At 42.3% G+C, this 18,567-nt stretch overlaps 1 protein-coding gene across 4 annotated transcripts in view; it reads left to right on the top strand.

Moving 5' to 3' along the window:
• The window catches only part of DIS3L2 (DIS3 like 3'-5' exoribonuclease 2), a 215,797-nt gene that overhangs the window by 37,295 nt on the left and 159,935 nt on the right, over nt 1-18,567 (top strand). For all 4 annotated transcript variants that reach the window (XR_014229096.1, XM_082320714.1, XM_082320715.1 and 1 more), the window contains 2 exons: nt 4,358-4,411; nt 8,651-8,752. Coding sequence is in view for 3 of the 4 variants with exons in the window: in XM_082320714.1 (XP_082176840.1) it covers nt 4,358-4,411; nt 8,651-8,752 (156 nt within the window). In the remaining variant the exon portion in view is untranslated. The remainder of the gene's footprint in view (nt 1-4,357; nt 4,412-8,650; nt 8,753-18,567) is intronic.

The raw sequence follows: 18,567 nt of genomic DNA, 5'->3' as shown, positions 1-18,567 counted from the left end.
CTGAAGGTCAATCTGATGAGGTCCTAGCTTTCAGAAAAATGACTATGTGGCATATCCCTGCTGATGATCAGAGTGGTCCACTGGGCTACCCAGACCTTAGACCAGTGCCTTTTTAAAGACCATCATAGACATCTGCAATAGGAAGCGAACAGTGAGGGAAGAAACGGGAGCCTCAAGCTATGGCTTCCCCCCATGGCTGCAGTGGCATATGGCAGCAACTAAAGCTTCTGCCTTACCTTCAGGAGTGTTTTTTGGCACCTGTTTTTGGTAACGCAGCCTGATAGCATTAAGTGCAAGCATGTGTAGACTGCCTATGAGGTCGAGTGCAGCTGCAGATGAGGCACATCAGACTATGACTACTACCTGAGAATCCCATTGAAATGCTGAGTCCCGGAGGACCTGTGATTGCATGCTCTCTGGCAAAAGAATCCCTAATTCTTGTAAATGCGTAGTGTCTACTCCAGGTCATGTGCTGCGTAACTGGAAGAGTCATATGTGCTTTCTTAGGCTGTATCTGTTTTTCTTTCATCCAGTTCCACATCTCAGGGAAACAGTTGAGGCTGTAGAAGCTGGATTTAATCATGTAGGGCTGTGTGTCAGATCATGGGCATCCCAGCTCAGTGTCTCTCATCTTCAGTCCATTCATCCTTGTGATCTCATCAAGACCATTCATCATTGCAGTCTCAACCAGGATAGGTGAGATCCTGAAAGCAACTTTAGTGAATGGACAAATATTCAGCACTGTTCTGTACAACGGCAAGAGGCAGAGTGAACAAATACCTGTTGTGTTAATCCTCAAAAGCAGGGCATTGGTCTGGCATGGTAACCTGCAAAAATGCTCCACAAGAGCTTGTGGAAGAGAAGAACAAACCTATTGGTCTGAATCTGATGGTCCTGAGCAAACTTGAGTGCTAGCCAGACAGGAGCATGACTCTCTGAGCAGGGGCCGTCCCCTGGAGCATCCTGGAAACACTGGATTTGCATATATTTGTGTGAGAACTTGGGAAATCCGTTAGAGAGAAAAGACCCTACCGTGAACTCTGAGGATGTTGCTGGATGCTGCCAATGCGGCTACGCAACTATATGCTTCTGAAAGCCCAACCCATGGAAACTACTGGCAGACGTGGAGATTGCTCAGATAAAACACGAGTGCCGTGAAGATTAAGCAGTCCTAGATCAGGAAGAACAAAAGCGTTATCTTTATGGGTGCTGACGTCTGTCAATAATATTAGTCTTAATGGCTTCTGGTATTGTATCTGATGTAACTCAGTTTTTGATAAGTAGCATGGAGAAGTGTGCCCTGCGGGATTCCTGGATTCATTTAATCATGCAACGTGTGTGCAAGTGTCCTTCCACAAGAAAGGGGATCTGAGCTCAGGCGCTTACGAGTGCGTAGACTTCCCACTTCCCTGCCCATAAAACTGCCTGCAGTGAGCAAACACCAAGCGTGTCAGGTTGGTTGGAATCACATCGGCCGGTCGGAAGGCAAACAAGATTGAATAACTTCTGCGTAGTTACGTAAGCGGATGGTGTTGGCTATACACAACAGATGAAGTCAGGTTATGTATTAAGGAACATTGACCCAAAGGACCATAATCATCCTGTGAAGCAGCAGCCAGAAACTCATGTCTGCTCAACGCCTCCAGCGTCTCCTAGACCCTCCCTGCAGGGCTGCTGGGGTCAGGCGGAGCGAGAGTGTGCAGCATACAGAGGTGCAGAGCCTGCTTTGCCATTAAGAGGGTGTTTTTCATGGAAAGCTGTTCTTTTGTGGGTGTGAAGGCTGGGGTTTCCCTAATTTTCATGGACTGTTTTTTCAAAGGTGGCCTTGGTAGCAAGCAGATACTTGAACCCTGACCTTTTTTGGTGTTTTGTACGTACAAACGAATCTAGGCATATGTGTTATGATAGCTGTTATAAACTGCTTGATTTGAGATGCTTGAAGTTTAGTCTGAGTATTGCCTGGCCTGGTTCTAGCAGAGCAAATTGAGAAATCATGACTTTTGTATCTTGCTGGGGAAGCTCAATAAGGTTAGAAACTTTTTTGGCAAGGATGTGTGAAGCTGACTTGAATCATCAGAAAGTGTTTTAGAAACCTTCCTGCAAACCTTTCTCTTCCCTTTCAAAACAAAGGCCCTACTGACATAAAACCACTGATAAATATAGTAGCTATTATTTTCAAGCTATTATAAAACAATACAACATTAGTGTGACATCATGAGACTCTGCAGCCAGATCCTCACCCCCTAATACACATATGAGAACAGTTGTTCATTGCAGATGGGGAGAGTGACTGGTTCCAGATATGATATCACAGCGTGAAATGTACAACATCGTAAATAGGATTTTCATAGGCACAGATAATAGGGCCCATCTGCTTTCTAAGATAAATTTTGGGAGTTCCTTGCTTAAAGGAAAGAGCTGAAGTATTTTAATGCTACTTGACGTAAGAATTCTAATGCTGATCATAATTAGGTAGTGCATATAAAATGCAGAGAAACCCGCTGCATGGTAAACATGGTAACACTTTGTCCCCTCTGTGTGTTTGCTGGAGCTGGGCATCCATGTGCGCGTAGCCGCTTTGGCGCCTTCTGGGCCATGGATACAAAACCTGATTTTTCACGCGCATAATGGGCATTTGCACCTGGCTGATTGACAGCTGTCCCAAACTATTCAAGGGGATTCTGCAGAGTAACACAGGATATCCCCTCATCTGCTTTGTGCTGGTGGGTAGATGCTGGAATGGGAATTGTTTGACTCGTCGTCAAGCAGAGCAACCATCTCTTTTCATTTTTTCCTTTCTCTCCATAGCAGCTTCCTTTACTAACAGCGTATTCATTTTGATAGCTGATTCTGGGAAATAAGGGGAGAAAAAAGACCATTGAGAGTTTTCCATCAGTGAGCACCAGTGCTAACACAGGCTGATGACAGCGAGTTAGCTCTCACTTTGCCTAAGCGTAAAGTATCCCCAGGGTTGCTCCCAGTGGGTCGTCTTTGTTTTTGTGCCATTGTCCTGGGTTGTGCCTGCCATGTGGCTGGTGTGCTCGTTAGTACTAGGTACATAAGGCACAAAATAAGACATCACAGCAAAGTATTCAAATAATGCCTAAAGAATATAGAATGTATGGTGCTGGTATTCCAAACGTAAGCAAATAAAAACAATGGAAAACCTTCATAAATCTGCAGATTCTTCTTCAAGGCAGCAAAACTTTCACATGTAATCAGCTTTATTTTCCTATCGTCTGAGTGTTTCCCAGAATACATAAAAAAATTATATGCCGCAGTAAATTTTTAAGGAAGCAATTCCTGTGAGAGGTTCCTATGATTGCTTAACACAGAAGTGCAAACAGATGGAATCTGTTCACATAACAAATTGGCCAACGTTATTTCAAATACACAAGTGGAGAAAGTTTTAAAGTTTCAGCCCAAAGTAGAAGCCTGTCTGAAGGCAGATCCCTAGTTGTATTTCCATAAGAATCAAATGCTGCCAGTTTTAACTGCAGTCACCTGAATCACAATTCCCAGGACCCTCTTGGGATGGGAACGGCACTGTTATGTAGGCTGTAAGTCCTTGGTTGGCTCTCCCTTTCTCTTGGATAGACCTGAGTGCAAGCAGCAAAACTGGTTGGTTTACTTCGGAGGGGTGATATGAATTTGTTGCGGGTGACGTGAGCTTTGAGTTGGCAGATAACAAAGCAGAAATAGATAGACCCCGGAGTTTCAAATGTATTTAAGATAGTTTGACTTTAAATGTGTTTAAACAGAATTTAATCCTGTAGACTTTCAATGTTTGTTTTTGGAAAATCCTTTTGATTCTTCTTTAGAAATGTTCTTTAGCACAGAGTTACTGCAACTGTCTGTTTGCAGGAACAGCCTAAACAGCCAGAGCCCCATAAGGCTGATACCTGCTGCCATGCAAGCTCAGCAGGTCAGCTTTTCCTCTTTCCTCCCGTCCTCCAAAATAAGCAAAACCAACGTTCTGCTTTTCCAAAACAGAGCAAAACAAGTTGTTTCTATTGTCTGTTTGTTAACGAAGTTGGTGGATGCTCAGTAGAAAATGTGTGAGGGGAACAGGAGGGCTTGGGTCCTCAGTTCACCCAGTAGCAGCAACAACTAATGATTCAACATCTCTTCGATGACAGACTGCCGTAGATCAGCTTAAGCCTATCATGAAACTGCCTTTTGGCTTGAAATTGCTCGGATGCTAAGTTGTCAAGACTTGAAATGTATAATGGAAATTTAGATGTATCTCTCATGTTTCACAGTAGATATATTACCCACAGCTCTCTAATTTAACTGATGTTATATAAAATTAATAAGATTCAGGCATAATCTTTCTCCTTCTTTTCTTTTTTTTAAGGGACCCTTGAGAATAAATCCTAAGAAGTACCATGAAGCCTTCATTCCATCTCCAGTAAGTGTAATTTTATAATGCTTTAAAGTTCATAAGTAAAGGTGCATTAAGATAGGAGTTATGCTGTGTATGAAAGGTCACTCAGAGGTGAATGAGTTGGAATAAATGAACTTGATCTGGATTTTCTTTTAAATCAAATATTCCCAAACAAATCTTGCTTTTTCATACCTCAAAGAACTACTTACTTAGCTTGTGCTGAAATTGGGGATACCGCTGGGTCCCACAGAAGCCAGCTGAAGTCAGGTTTGAGGACCACCAGACAGCGTAATCAGAAACCCTTGGTTTATGGCTGCAGAGGTTTTATAGATTTTCCACTGATTTAAGTTAATCTTCCCTAAACAAATATGCTCTCCATTTTCGATCTGCTGCATGAGCTAATTTGAAAAGTCATTCCAGAAATAATATGCGTGATTCCTTTTCATGTGCCCGCTTTTGTGCGAACTGTATCTCGGTTGGCTTGGGGTGTGCTTCTGTCACATGGGACTGGCTTGCGCCTCTCCTCTCTTTTTTCCTTATTTTGACAGAAAAGAAGGGCTCTTGCAATTTCAGGGACTTCCAGTAGGGAAGGTGACCTCACAGCTGGCACAGCCAAGACTTTTTAGCTGGAACTGACTTGGTCAAAACGTTACCGTCAATGAGAGAGAGTTTCATATTGAAATGTTTTGTTGGTGTGGGGGAGAGAAGGCAGAGCCTGCCCTGAGACAGTGAAACACTGACTCTGTTGTTCCTGCTACTGACAGCACTGTTGTTTTGGGGCTTGGATTGAAAGCCTTGAAATTCGTGGCGTTGTCAGTTCGTGTTGTTGATTTGGGATAATGTTTTGGAGCCCACTTTGTTAGAGAAGGCTGACGTTACAAGGGTAGAGGAAGGTCAGGGGTGCACAAAGTAGATTAAGATTAACTAGAGGAAGAAGTACAGAACAGCTCTCTGGTACATCAGTAGAGCAGCACTGTGTGTAAGTGAAAGGAACTGTGATCCTTCCTTTACAGGTGTCCTTGTAGGTGTGGTAAGTGTAAGCTGTTAAACATACACTCTGAAATTACAAAATGCGAGGTTAAAGGAGAAATCCAGCTACTCACAGGAGTTTAATTGGATGTGAAGCTTTACCCCTAATCACCCCTAGTGTCCAGCTGTTGCCTTGCGCAGTTGATTGCTCCCTGTTCTGCATGCAGGAATACGTACATTAAGGAGGGTTGGCCAAGGTTGTTATCTCCCCTGTCTTTCTTTTGGGATTGTCCTATGCAGGGACAGGAGTTGGACTCGATGATCCTTGTGGGTCCCTTCCAACTCAGGACATGCTATGATTCTATGATTTCTACTTTTCTGCCCTTTGTGGAGCTGAATACCAGAACCAGCCTTGTCCCTGATAACAAGCAGAATCAATACCTGGATGAAGATGACTCTGGCTGGTGTGGACACAGTCCTTACTCTGACAGATGCTTTAGGAAGCTTATCCTTTGTATAACATTATTTTCCATAATGGAGGGTTTGCAGCCTTCGTGTTCTGCAGGACTTCCCATCATTGCCAGATGCTGCAAGAGCTGCAGCTGTGAAAAATCACCCTTTCTCTCCTGCTGTTTACTAGGGCACTGTACCCCTTTCTCTTCAGCTCTGACTTGGCTATGGCTTCATGGAGTTCAAATGCAACAGCTGTTCACCTTCTAACACCAGAAGTCCCAGGGTGTTTTTTGCTGCAAATGTGCTCTGTCTGCTTGTCTCATTGTTGCATGAAGAGTTGAGGAGAAGGCTCAGAGCCTTTCTCTTGAAAGCTACCCAGAGAATGGACCCGAGCATTTAAATCTCTGCCTCACATCTCCTATCTGCCCTGCACACAGTGATGTGGTTTGAAATGACGGCATTGGCAGTGTGAAGGATGATACTGCTGAGTGCGAGTGATGGAGTGACTGTGGCTGTGCTGTGCCTGTGGGAGACACTTCCAGAGCAGACGAAAGCACTGCAGATCTCCCTCTTGTCGGAGGGGGACAGAGAGCACTGCCGGTGATACTCACAGGTGGCCACCGAGCAGTAAAAGCCCCATGCTCCCTGGAGGGGGCTACAGAAGTCTTGAAGCCATTGCGGCCAGTATGGTATATGCACCCCGGGGGCAGCTGAGACTTTGCAGGGGATTGTGTTCTGTAGCGATTCAGTGCCATTTTAATTGCATTAGTAATCTGAAGTGCCAGGGGACACTGAAGGAAAAAGTGGGATGCACAAGTGTTCTTGGAAGTGTGTAAGTTCGCCCAACAATCATGAGCCTGGAGCTTAAGATATAGAAATGTTTGGTTTTGGAGGCAAAACTAAAACTGATGGCAATTTCCTAATTAACTGCTGTAGAATAGGTGTGCATACACATATATAAGTGTGTGTGTGTGTATATAGGGCTATATCGTTTGGGATGAGAGTGACTGGCTGCAACTCAAGACAAGACTCTTGCAGAGAATGGAGATGCAGCTTTAACTAGGTGGTGTGACACATCAGGCACCTTTACGGAGGGTGGGGGAAAGGGTCTGCCTTGTGTTTTCTTGGACACAGGAGAGAAGGGAAAAAAGTGTAGAACAAACAAATTATCATGAATGCCAGCCTGTGTCCTGCAGTGCAGAGCAGCTACGGGTACAGCCAAAAAAAAGCAGGCATTTTCCTTAAAAAGTGACTTCGAACTTTTCTTTTTGTTTGTGGTGGATTTAGGTAAAGCATTGGGGCAGAAGGGAGAGGGTGGGGAGAAATGAGGAGCAAGACCATGTGTAAAAAATCTGGCTTTTTGAAAAGAACAGTTTCCAATTTGAATTATGTTGGTCCAAGAGGCTTTACAATTTTTCTGCATCTTGTCATGGGAGGCAGCTTTCACACAGCTGTTGAGCTGCCGCTGCTTTTCTTTCGAAGAGTAATTTGGTCTCTTGGAGGACGGCCTTAGTTTCACATCATGGCAGGGTTCTGCCGTTTTATTGTTTTGGTATCTAAGCAGAGTAAGATATTTATGTGATATTAGGGCTTCGTGTTTTCAGGTTATAAAAGAAGTTTTTCTTGGAGACAGAGGACACTGGTAGTTCTGATTGGATTCACTCAAGCATATGAGACTCAGGACTGTGAGAAGCTACTGAAGTTGTAATTAATATTTTAATTCTTGTGAGGCTTTTTTTATTGAAAGACAATGAAGTACTAATCTAAAGAACCTCATCCTCTTTTTTTGTACCTTAAAACTATGCAAAGATAGCCCTCTAGAAAAGCTATGCTGACTGCTCATGTTGATACTAAATGCTCACATTGTTTGACACATTCATGGCACTGTAAACAGACACATGGAATTTTTCATATACTGAATTATGGGAAAACAGAAATGAAAGCAGCAAGAGCACTGTCAATAATTAGCCAAAAAAAAAAAGGACAAAAGGGGCAATCCTTTAAAAACTAAAATCTTTGTGTTGGCATCTTCAGGAAACTTGATCTTTATTCACCCCATGAAGAAAATCTTCCAAACTAAATCTAGATTAGCTGAGTGCCAAACATGTCTGGGGTGGATAATCATAGTGTGTACAATTAGTAGAGGCTCTTGTGCAAGGATGTTAACCCAGAGTATCGAGAGAAGGTGTCCTAACATGTCTGTTACAGTAAAAGATCTTCTGGCTTGCTGTTGGCATCTGTAGTCATCGTTTTTTGAAATCTCTTCTAACATTAGTTGTGCCAAATGCAGAATATATGGTGTTAACTCATTTTAAAAAAAAAAAAGAGATTGCATCCCCAGCCACCCTCCAGGCCACCTTCACAGACTGACCTGCTGATCCCGGAGCTGCATGTCCCTGCTTTCCCATCTCACCAGGAGAGCAGCAGGCACCTCTGCACAGGGCACTTTGCAGAGACTCTCTTGTAAACATATTCTGAACAATAGCTTTGAGTGCTTGAGTTGGGAACTTAATGTGTGAGGAGCTGTGACTGCAGAAAACTCTCTACCCATTCCCAAGAGTAACTGTAGAGGAACTGAGCAGAGCTTGCAGACAATACATCTTGAGGGCTTGGCTCTGTCTTGAATAAATAGTGTGGAACTACTGTGCGGGTGCATACATTTGCTGAAAGATACTGCATGTTGAAGGGCATATGGTGAATCCATTTCATTTCTGTGCACAACTGCAGGATGTTTGTCTCAGCAGGGTGTGTGTCTCTTTTGATGACAGTGTTTTAAACCTCATAACAACTGTAATTTAATATGTTTTGGTCTGGCATTTATTTTTCTTCCTCTTTGACTAGGATGGGACTCGCGATATCTTTATTGATGGAGTGGTTGCTCGCAACAGAGCCCTGAATGGTGACATCGTGGTAGTGAAACTGCTTCCCAAGGAGCAATGGAAGGTCAGTTCAGTACATTTTTCTGTGATTTGACAAAAAGAGCTTATTACTGTTTTCTTCACTAAACTTAGGGCCTGAGACAGAGAATAGAGAATTTCCTACAAATCAGATTAGCTAAATTGTGGTTTATGGTGCTGTGGATTGAAACACTTTATCCATTACAACATTTGGAAGAAGTGATACCTAAAGTGTTGAAACCTCACTCTTTGCATGGAATGGCCTTCTTTATCACTGTATGGAGAAGTTTGATGACAAGGCTGGTTCAAAGCATGATTGTCAGAGGTGACTTTTGATATCTGTTATTTAGCTGTCTTCATGCTGTGGCATTGGATAGCTCTGTGTAGGTGTTTGCAATTGCTCATGTATTTGACAAGTGCTGTTCACAAAGCTTTAATAATGATGAACTCTCTCTAATTTTGGGTCCTCGGTCCATGGAAAGCTTATCTTGTCACAGCTCCAGATTTTGTGGTAATACCCTTCTTTACATGAATGAAGAATGTGTGAAATGATTGGAGCAATGCAAATGTGGAACAATCCGTTTTTCATTTTCATGTCTGAGAATTTCATTAAGATCACTCTCTCTGTTTTTTTTTTTTTCTTCTTTTACTGATCAAACTCAATGTCCTTTCAAACATCTGGATAATTTTATTTTGTTTGCAGGTTTATCTTTTAACACTGCTATGCAAGGAAAGTTCTTACTCCTTTTCTCTAGTTGCTGGGAGATGTAAGCTACAGTTAGCAATTTTAACATGGGTTTTCACACGTAAGGATGACAGAACTGCCACAAATTGTTTTCCAAACATGTTTTTTGAACTCTTCTTGAGAATTTAAAGACTATCATATATCTTTTGGGCAAAAGTAATAGAGAGGGTGATTCCAACAGGGTGGGGACTGGTCTGAACTGCTTTGGCCTGGTGCTTTTTAGTCATTCTGGCTACCTTTTCTGCCTGTCTTTGCTTGAAGTTACGTGGGTTTAGGCTTGCAAATGCATGGTCTTCAGTCAGGTCATTTGCTGAACCTTCTACTTTCTCTGTTTAAATCTAATAGCGATGGAAATGATGGCTTGAAACATAGTAAAACTTGTCTCTTCCTTTTAAGTATGTATAAAATAAGTAAATGACCTAAGTATTTATTGACACATGTAAATGCAAAACTACCTTATGCAAAAGGCAATCTTAAGTGGGATCTAAGATATTACAGGTATATCCATATACAAATATAGGAAAGAGGTCTGCCGCTACCTATGTAACCTCTGAAAACCAATTTTGAGGGTCAAAGCAAAATTTCTTTGATAGCTATTTAAGAGTCCAAATCAGAGTTCACTAAAGCTGTGATGATTACTATATGTCTGGATCACCAAATCCATATACGTAAATTATCTTTTGTCTTAGACCATTTCATATATTGGAAAAATGGAATAGTTTGGGTGCTTAGATCCTTTGCCAGGACCTGCCACCACAAGGGCTTCTTTGTAGGCTTGATAGAGGTTGCCTGAGCTGAAAGCTTTGTCTGCAGTTTTCCATTTATATCTGGCTCTAAACAAAGATAATGCCTTTCTCTTTGTCTCTCTCTCTCTCTCTCTTACATCTTCATACCTTCATATGTTCAAAAATAACGTTCTTTTATGAATACAAGAGGAAGAATATTCTCCCTGTCCTGGGCAAATGCTGGAATAAATAGAACTGGTGGCGAAGTGGTGTCTGACTGCAAGGAAGCAATTCAGAGGACTTCAGAGTTTTGTAGTATGATTATGATTCTTCCGTGGTGAATTTAACCTTGCCAAATGAAGTAGCTGGAACATGCCAGTCGTGTTTTTCATCCACACAGGTGCTGCCCTATGTAGTCTCATTTTTTGTTTCTTGCCATCAGCAACTTAATCAGCGATGACATCCCTTTTCCCCTGCTCCCTGAATCTCTTGCTATGCGCTCGTGTTTGTATTAGTTCTTTGGGAAAGGTGCCACTAGGTTGCACTGAAAGATACTGCCTTCTGCCAAGTAATTCATACTGATTAATGATAAACTGTCGCAACCTATTTTAGGTTTTTCCATTTGTTTAGTCTCATGCTGCTGCAAAGCTGCCACATAGGTGTATTGAGGGTTTTCTCCTTCCCGTTGGGCCTTTGGAACAAGCTGAACAGCTTCAATTATTTCCTTGAAAAATGTAAATCAGATGTGTAGTATAACTGATGCTCTCAGAGGAGACTTTAGAGGCTCTGTGCATATTGCTTTGTTAGGATTGATATGTGCATGCTGATCATTTTTATGGTTCACTATTCCCAACCCATTAGTCTGTGCTCCACTGAGAACTGAGCTGGGTTTTTTGCTGGTAAACCAATGTCTTGCACAAGATAAGGCTGCTGTTGCAGCAGCATGGCAGGTCTGTGCCTTCTGAGTTTCAATCACCCTGGATGGCCTCTGGATGCTCTGGGGGAAGATCTTCCCATTGCTAGGGCAGATGATTCCTGCCACGGACCTCTTCGTGCAAAGTCACGGTGTAATGCTGCATCCCAGTAATGGCAGGACTTGGCTTCGCTGGAACCTCGATTCAATTTATGTGTGTAAATGGGAGGAAGGGGGAAAACCTGTGACTGGTAAAACTATGGATTTTGGATAGGGAAATCTGTGCGTTTGCATGAAGAGTTGAGAACATTAGGAGCTGCCCTGTACCCAGTGAGTCAGTCTTTGCGGGTCAAGTGCCTGTGAGAGAAAAACACTGTCTGGAGAGCAGTTTCTCCAGGGATATACTGCATTCTGCTGAGCCTGTAATGGTGATACCTTACAGGTATAAATGCCACAGTGAAATGTAAGGGGATGGTGAAATACTCTAGATGTGTGGTTAGACTTTATGTAATACCTTCTTGAGAGGGACGGCAAGATTTTCTTCCTCCAGCCCTCCACTTCCTGGCTCAGTGGTGGGAAATTTATCAGGCTTGAATTACTCGACATCATGTCCTTCCCAGCATGTGCATCCAGTGCTTGGATGAGCTACCCTGTGCTTATTCTGTCTGGTCTTAAAGCTCTGTTTGTTCATACACCCTCTAGGAGAGCTGCTTGCTGTTCAGCGACGATCAGTTTGTCAGTTCATATTTCTGTGCTTACTGTTAGTTCTGATCAAGAGCCAACAATTTCAGTGTGGCACCACCGGCTTGAGGGAGAGACATTTTGTCCCCGCAATTTGTTGTCTTGCGCTCCTGAAGAAGGTGGCCGGCGGCTTCCTGCCAGGGTCAAGCGGTGTGCGTTGCGGTGACCGCATTCAGAGGCTGTATTTCAGAAGTTCCTCTCCTGTCCTCTTGTGTTACATCTTGGGAATATTGAGGTGCTATGGTAACTTTCAAATATTTAGCTTTTGCAGAGTAAGGTATTTGACTTAGACTGTTTTTCCAGGTACTTAACCTACTCTTAGCGAATGAAGCCAGAGTGTCGTTGCAGTTAGCTAGACTGTCCCCTTCTTACTTCAAGCTGTAGGGCTTCCCTGAACCTGTGCCTTTATCTTCTGGGCGAGAGTTACGGTAAAAGAAAGCCAGTGACAGAGGATTTACCTCAGTCCTTGTCAATTATTCTGATAAAGAAGAAAAATAGTGCTTTATTTCTTGACTGATTTTCACTACTTTAACTTCCACCCGTGGGTTCTTATTATATTTTATGGAGTTGTTCTTACATCAATTTCAGAAGCTTCAATTATACAGTGGCATAATTACTGGAAGGCAAAAAAATGTTGATATGATGATTACAGCAATATTTCTCAGGTTCATCAAGGAGGGAAGCAGTGTGTCAGTATAAAGGATAAACCTAACCCATCTTTCCTCACAGCCTTTTTGCTCTTTTACCGTCTGCTTAATTGCCAGACTGAATTTGTTTAATTTCAGATATCTGTTTTGGTTTTTCTTGCAAGATGTAATTTCATTGGTGGAAGGAAATAGCATAATAAGTCATTTGATATCACTTGGGGCTTGGATTCCTGGCCCAATCTCTGGTGCTTTTAGAGTAGTAGTTTATAACGTGGAATGTTTTTCATGACAACCGTCTCATGCGTTGCATGCTATGGCTGAAATTTTAGAGTCTTAGTCTGAAAATAGTACCCAGACGAGGACTTTTTCTGCTCAGAACTGCCAGAAAGGAATTTGGGGGTCCAACCCCCTATTGCTTGCTACAATATGCAGGAGAGATCTCCAGTTCTGCATCTGCTTGCAGCAGTGGTAATTAAAACAATAACAATATATACTGTATATGTACATAAAATAATGTACATAAAACAATGACAGATGAACCTGCCAGTTTCTCAGAAACCAGTGCCTGCAAGTGGTATCTTTTGTTGTTGTTATTGTTTCATGAATCATTTCCTCCTCAGCTTAAAGTGCTCCTTTGCACTATTTTCAGCTGGTTCTTTTGGTCTCGTCAGGTCTCCAAGGCCAAGGATGTAGAATTGTTCATTTATGTACAGTGTGCGTTGCTGGATAATAGGATAATGGGTCCAGAATTTTAGTTGTGAAGTTTCTAAAAGTGATAGAAATAGTAATTCATTATAGCTCATGAAAGGACATGTTCCGTTCAACACTGAGGTGTCAGATACAATACAGTACAGCAGGAGATCTTAGAGCTGCCGCTTCTAGAGCCATACATCAGAGATAAATATTTAAACACTTTCTGTACAGAAGACATAAACTACAATTCACTTTTCCTAGCTGTGACTGTTGTTGGCATAATTACGAACAAAGGCAGGGAAGGAACGATTTGTTTCAAGCAGACATGACAAATATCACCATGTATAGTTTGAACAGAGCTTCCTATCCTGGCAAGTCACTGCCTACAACTGTTGGTGAAAACCTAGGAACCATTAGTTGTCCAGAGGGGATGCTAGCTTTGGATTTGCCCTGGCGAGTAATGATTCATTTCAACCAAATTCTTCTGAGAGTCAGTTTCTTCTCAAAATCTCCCAGCTAATGTAAGGATAACAGTAACTCAGGAGGAGATGGGGTTCTTAGAGGGTTATCACAGCAATACTGTTTGAGTCCAACAATCAAGAATGTTGTTTGGAAACATAACATTCATAATAATAAAAAAAAGTTCTGGAGAAGTCATTATTCAAATAGTAAGTGTTCTGGCACGCTAAAAACATTCAAGTGTAATTCTTGATATCCAGGAGTAAAGTGGGAAGCCTAAGAAGCCAGCTAGGAAGATGTCCAGAAAAGCAGAGCTCTAGCAAATCTGAAAGGTTGATGGATGCTGTAGGGAGGAGGGGTAGTTCGGTTTTTTTATGTGTTTTGCTGTAGGCTTTACAGTGAGGGCTGTAAGTTGGTGGTCACACACATGTGCATGCATACCCCTCCCCATCTGGGCAAATCCCCAAACCACAAATTGGTGGAATCTGGAGAAGCTTCATTACATGCTGACTTTCTGATTGTGCCATTCTCTGGATGGCCACATGTTGTGTTCCGCTGCTGGGCCTGATGGGCCTTCACTGTGAGCTGGCATGGCTCTTTCCAGGCTTTGCTTAGCTCCAAACTGGCTGGGTATGGAATAGCAATACAGTAGATAGATTGATAACAAAAAAGCTGAGAAAATAGGAAGTGTTTCTCACTGAGACATATGTAGCATTAAATTTGCTCTTCTTGCAGATGTTGTTTTCATATTTTGTTAATCAAATATCACTTGAAGTGAATCAACCGACGCCTTAACACAGGGAGTTTTAATAGCAAGGTCTGGCATGCTTTTCATGGTATATAATGATAAAATTACTATAATGATCTGGGTTGTGTGAGATTGCTGTGACCCCGTGCTGCGTTCGGCCCTTGCCTCCCCCTGGATGTGTAAAACAAGGAGGCAGAAATACCAGCTTTTTGGATGTTGCAAGCAACCTTACCTTTCTGAGAAGGACCTTTCCTGTCAATACCTGCCTCTGTCTCTCTGATGGATCACCAGGATCCCATATAATAAAATCACAAGAAAGGTACGGAGTTTTTGAACAATCTAATGTCCTTTTTATTCTTCCTTCTTCTGTGCTGGGTAAGAACGATATTAAAAGACAAATTCTTTAGTTAGGTAGGAAGGCAAACTTCTTTTTATTGACTGCCTGCATCCTGTCCTACCAACACAGAATGACATTGCAGATGTGGTTTGGCTGCAGAGATGCAGAGTAAGATAAAAACGTTATCCTTAGGCAAACAGTCAAGTGTTAAATAATCATTCATCTCACACGTGGTCACTTGTTATATCCCCAGCGGAATAATGTCAGATAAGCCCCTTGTGATGGGCGTGACTTTAAGCTGTGCGAGATACCGCTAAATTTCAGTGCGTGTTGCTAGAAGAGCTTCATCTTGAATGGAAGGAAGTGCTCGTGGGGGCATCTGATCTTACTTTAGAATGGGAGTCAAGCCAACATTTAATACCTGATCTCTGTTCCTGCTCACTTTTTTTCCTTGGTCACATGAATATAATCTAGTACAGCAAATTGTTTCCTTTAACAACTAACTTTTCTTCAAGTGATTATTTTAAACTCTGTTCTTCCAAGTCTTCTGTAAATACGCACACATCATAGTAGATTATTCTTAATCCAATCTCTTATATAACCACTATCATTTTGGACTTTTCTTAGTTCTTGGTTCCTGTGGAATTAGTATTTCTTAGAACTGTTTGTTTTTTGCCAGTTTGGAGACTTATTTGATGATATCACATGAATATTTGGAGCCCGCACCTTGTAAGAGAGAGTCAGGCTAACCTGTTGTTGTGATGGGATTGGTTTTTGGAATGTCACGCACATTAAACTCACTTAACTTTTTATAAATGCTTTCTTGAAAGACTGTCCAGATTTTCAATAGTCTGGGTTTCTTTCAAATCCATGTAATTAGGAATAAGTTTAAATAAAGTGTATTGATGATAAAAGTCCCACCTGGCCTAAAATTTGTGCAGTGAATGGTATACTCTTTTTTAAGGAGGTTGTACTTCTAATTTAGCTTGATAGCTGGAGAAATGAAGAGCTACTATAACACTAAAAAGCTGTTAATCTTTAAAGTCCCTAGGTGAGGTGGTTTTGGATCGTATCCTAAGTTCCGAAGAAAAGGAAGAGTGCTACATATCTATTTGCGTGTTTGCTCTTGTTATCGGCTGGTAGAGAAACAACAATTGGCTGCAATATTTACATGTGGTCAAAGCTACTAAGGTTGTGTCATTAACTCTTTTCCCTTATTTCGTTAACTCATGTTTGTTTTTCTTAAAGCCATAAATCAGAGGGACAAGGAATCTAAAATAGAGGCAATTTATGTAAATGAAGAATTGCAGCAGCTGGAGGAGTGACAGGGTTTTTTCTACAACAGGTTCTTTGGGGCAAGATGTGGGACCTCATTTATAACCGCGTGGTTCTTGGAGATAAGGAGGATATTTGTCATCAGGGATGGGATGCCTTAAATTTGTTGTTGGCACAAGGTAATTTGTAACTATCTGAGATAAAGGTGTCTGAAGTCTAATAGGTTTTGAATCAGCATGCTGCTAGCTTCAAAGGGCCGGGATGGTTGTGCCTTCTCCCAAACACTGTTCCTGTGTCTTCCTCTGGACAAGGCAAAGTGTAGCCAGGTTAAGGAGATCTCCTGGCCTCCCACTCCCTCCTGTCCTAGCCTTGTGACATTATTTGCTAAGAGAGGACTCCCTTCTCCTGAAATTTCTGAAGCTAATGTCCTAACCGCTACGCACATCTCAAGAACTGGGAACAAGTCTGTTTTTGGTGCACTATCACGTGGTGGAAGGTGGCCAGTGATTTATATGCAGCAATAGCAGTTTTCTTAACACTGCTAATGTAGGAAGTCTTACTTGCTTGCTACTTGGTATTATCCTTAACCCAATTAACATACATATCAATGCCCTGGAACCTGTAACTGTGGCAGCATCCCTTTCTGCAACTTCTTGAAGAATTGCAAGTGATACTTTCAATCAAGTTTCTTATTTAAGAGGTGCCACTCAAAACACTGAAAGATAAATTAAAATTCCTCCTGATTGTCTTTTCCAACAAATTCCTCACTGCTTCAGTAGTTGTGTACTTGACATAATTTCTCAGCATGTGCTCACTGATAAGACAACTGGTATGAGTTTTTGAAGGTCCCAGATTCTATCTGCACTTTCCAGTTTTTGTCCCAGCCTTAACTACCTGGAGGCTTTTAAAAAAATTTTGGTAGTGACTATAGGAAAATACTGCAGGACAGACTGCTGATCTTATTAACTGTGCTGAAAAAGGCAGTCACTTTTATATGCTTCCTTGATTTCTCACTGTTTCTATTGGTTTATTTTTGTCTTCTGTGTTCTGTCACATTAGGCAATAACTGTTTCATGAAAGTAGGTCTGTCTATGTCTCTTATGAGTTTTGTAGGTTGCCAGTACGCTAATGATTCATCTATCTTCAGCTCTATCATCTCCTGGGGCTGAAGCATTTCTTTGTTTTTAGCTTTGTCTAAATTATTTTAAAATGACGAGCAGTGCCAAAACACATACTTTTAATTGAGCAGCTTTGAAAGTGTGAAAATGAAGACTTGGCATGATCTAATTAGCACTTGCGTACTTTGGTTGCAAAAAGTGACTGGTGAAGAATTCCCCAGACATTGTTCTCTGTTCTGTCTGAAAAAAACCTGCATAAAGGTGTATATCCTGCTTAGTTCTTGCTAGTGCTTGGAAGTCCTGACTGTAATGCTTCTGCTAATTAGCTAGCTGCCAGGACATCCTTCTGTTCTTGTTCTCCTTGCTTTTTGCTTGTTTGTTGGGATGAGCGTCAGCCCCTTTTGTTTGTAAGCTCTATAGAAATTGGCATTTCTTTTCCTGTGGTCTCTTTAAATCCTGTGTGGCATCGTGTGGGCCAGGTTGCTGCTGTCTGGGGAAAGTCCCAAGAAGCTGTGTGAAGTGGGAGGGTTATCTCAGCAGCTTCTCGCTCCTCCTGACCTAATGACTGTTCAGAGGAGTGGGGTGGAGAGTTCTGGTAAAAGTCTTCAGTACAGTAGCTGGGTAACACACATCTATGCCCTCCTTGATTTTTTTTTTTTTTTCCCTGTAAAGTGAATTTCCTCTAGAGGTTTATCATCTCTCTTGATGTCAGATTGCCTGACTTTTATTTTCTGTGCAGACCAGGTCTGCAGCTGTAGCCCCTTGTAGTAACAACTGCTGTGGTGGTCTGGCCTGGGTTTGGACTGGTAGCTCTTCTCCCTTTGGCACAAGGATGAGAGCTTGTCCGGTGACAAGCATGCTCTCTAAAGGGTCCCATCCACCACAAACCTGGGCAGAGCCCAGCTGTGTCTGATGATGCTGCAGGACCCATGCCCTGCACAGCCCAATTGCCTTGGGAACGGCTCACTGCCCCTTTCAGCGTAGTCTCTTTCTAACGAAGTACCGTCCCCTGACCTTAGGCTTGCGCCCGGCAACTTTGGAGCTTTGCAAATGCTTTTCCATTCAGCCATTGTCTCGCAGTTGTCCCTTAAATGTATAACTGGCTTGCTGGTGTTAAGGAGGCAGCGTATGGCCTCCCTGCTAATTTCTTTCAGTATCTCCATATTAGAGCAGTACCCAGAGGGAACATACCAGCGATGCTTTCAGGTGACTGCGCCCAGCTGCGTCACTTGGCCGGGAGCAGAGTTGCTGCTTCTCGTACCGAAGAGCTGCACAGCATCACCACCGCCGCTGCCCATGGGTGAGAATAAATGGCTCGCCTAGCTCTAGTTTATATATCTAGCTGAGCAAGGGGTCTAATGCCATGGGTGAGTGCTGTGTTGGCAAGCCATCTGGTGCTTGAGCTCACCTCTTCGGGTCTGTGTTGTACCATGTAGATGTACCCAAGGTTAATGGATGGC

Source organism: Platalea leucorodia (assembly GCF_965183815.1).
Source record: "Platalea leucorodia genome assembly, chromosome: 8".
Taxonomy (NCBI): Eukaryota; Metazoa; Chordata; class Aves; order Pelecaniformes; family Threskiornithidae; genus Platalea; species Platalea leucorodia.
The sequence above is the reverse complement of the archived record's forward strand: the minus strand, read 5'-3'. Positions and strand labels throughout refer to the sequence as shown.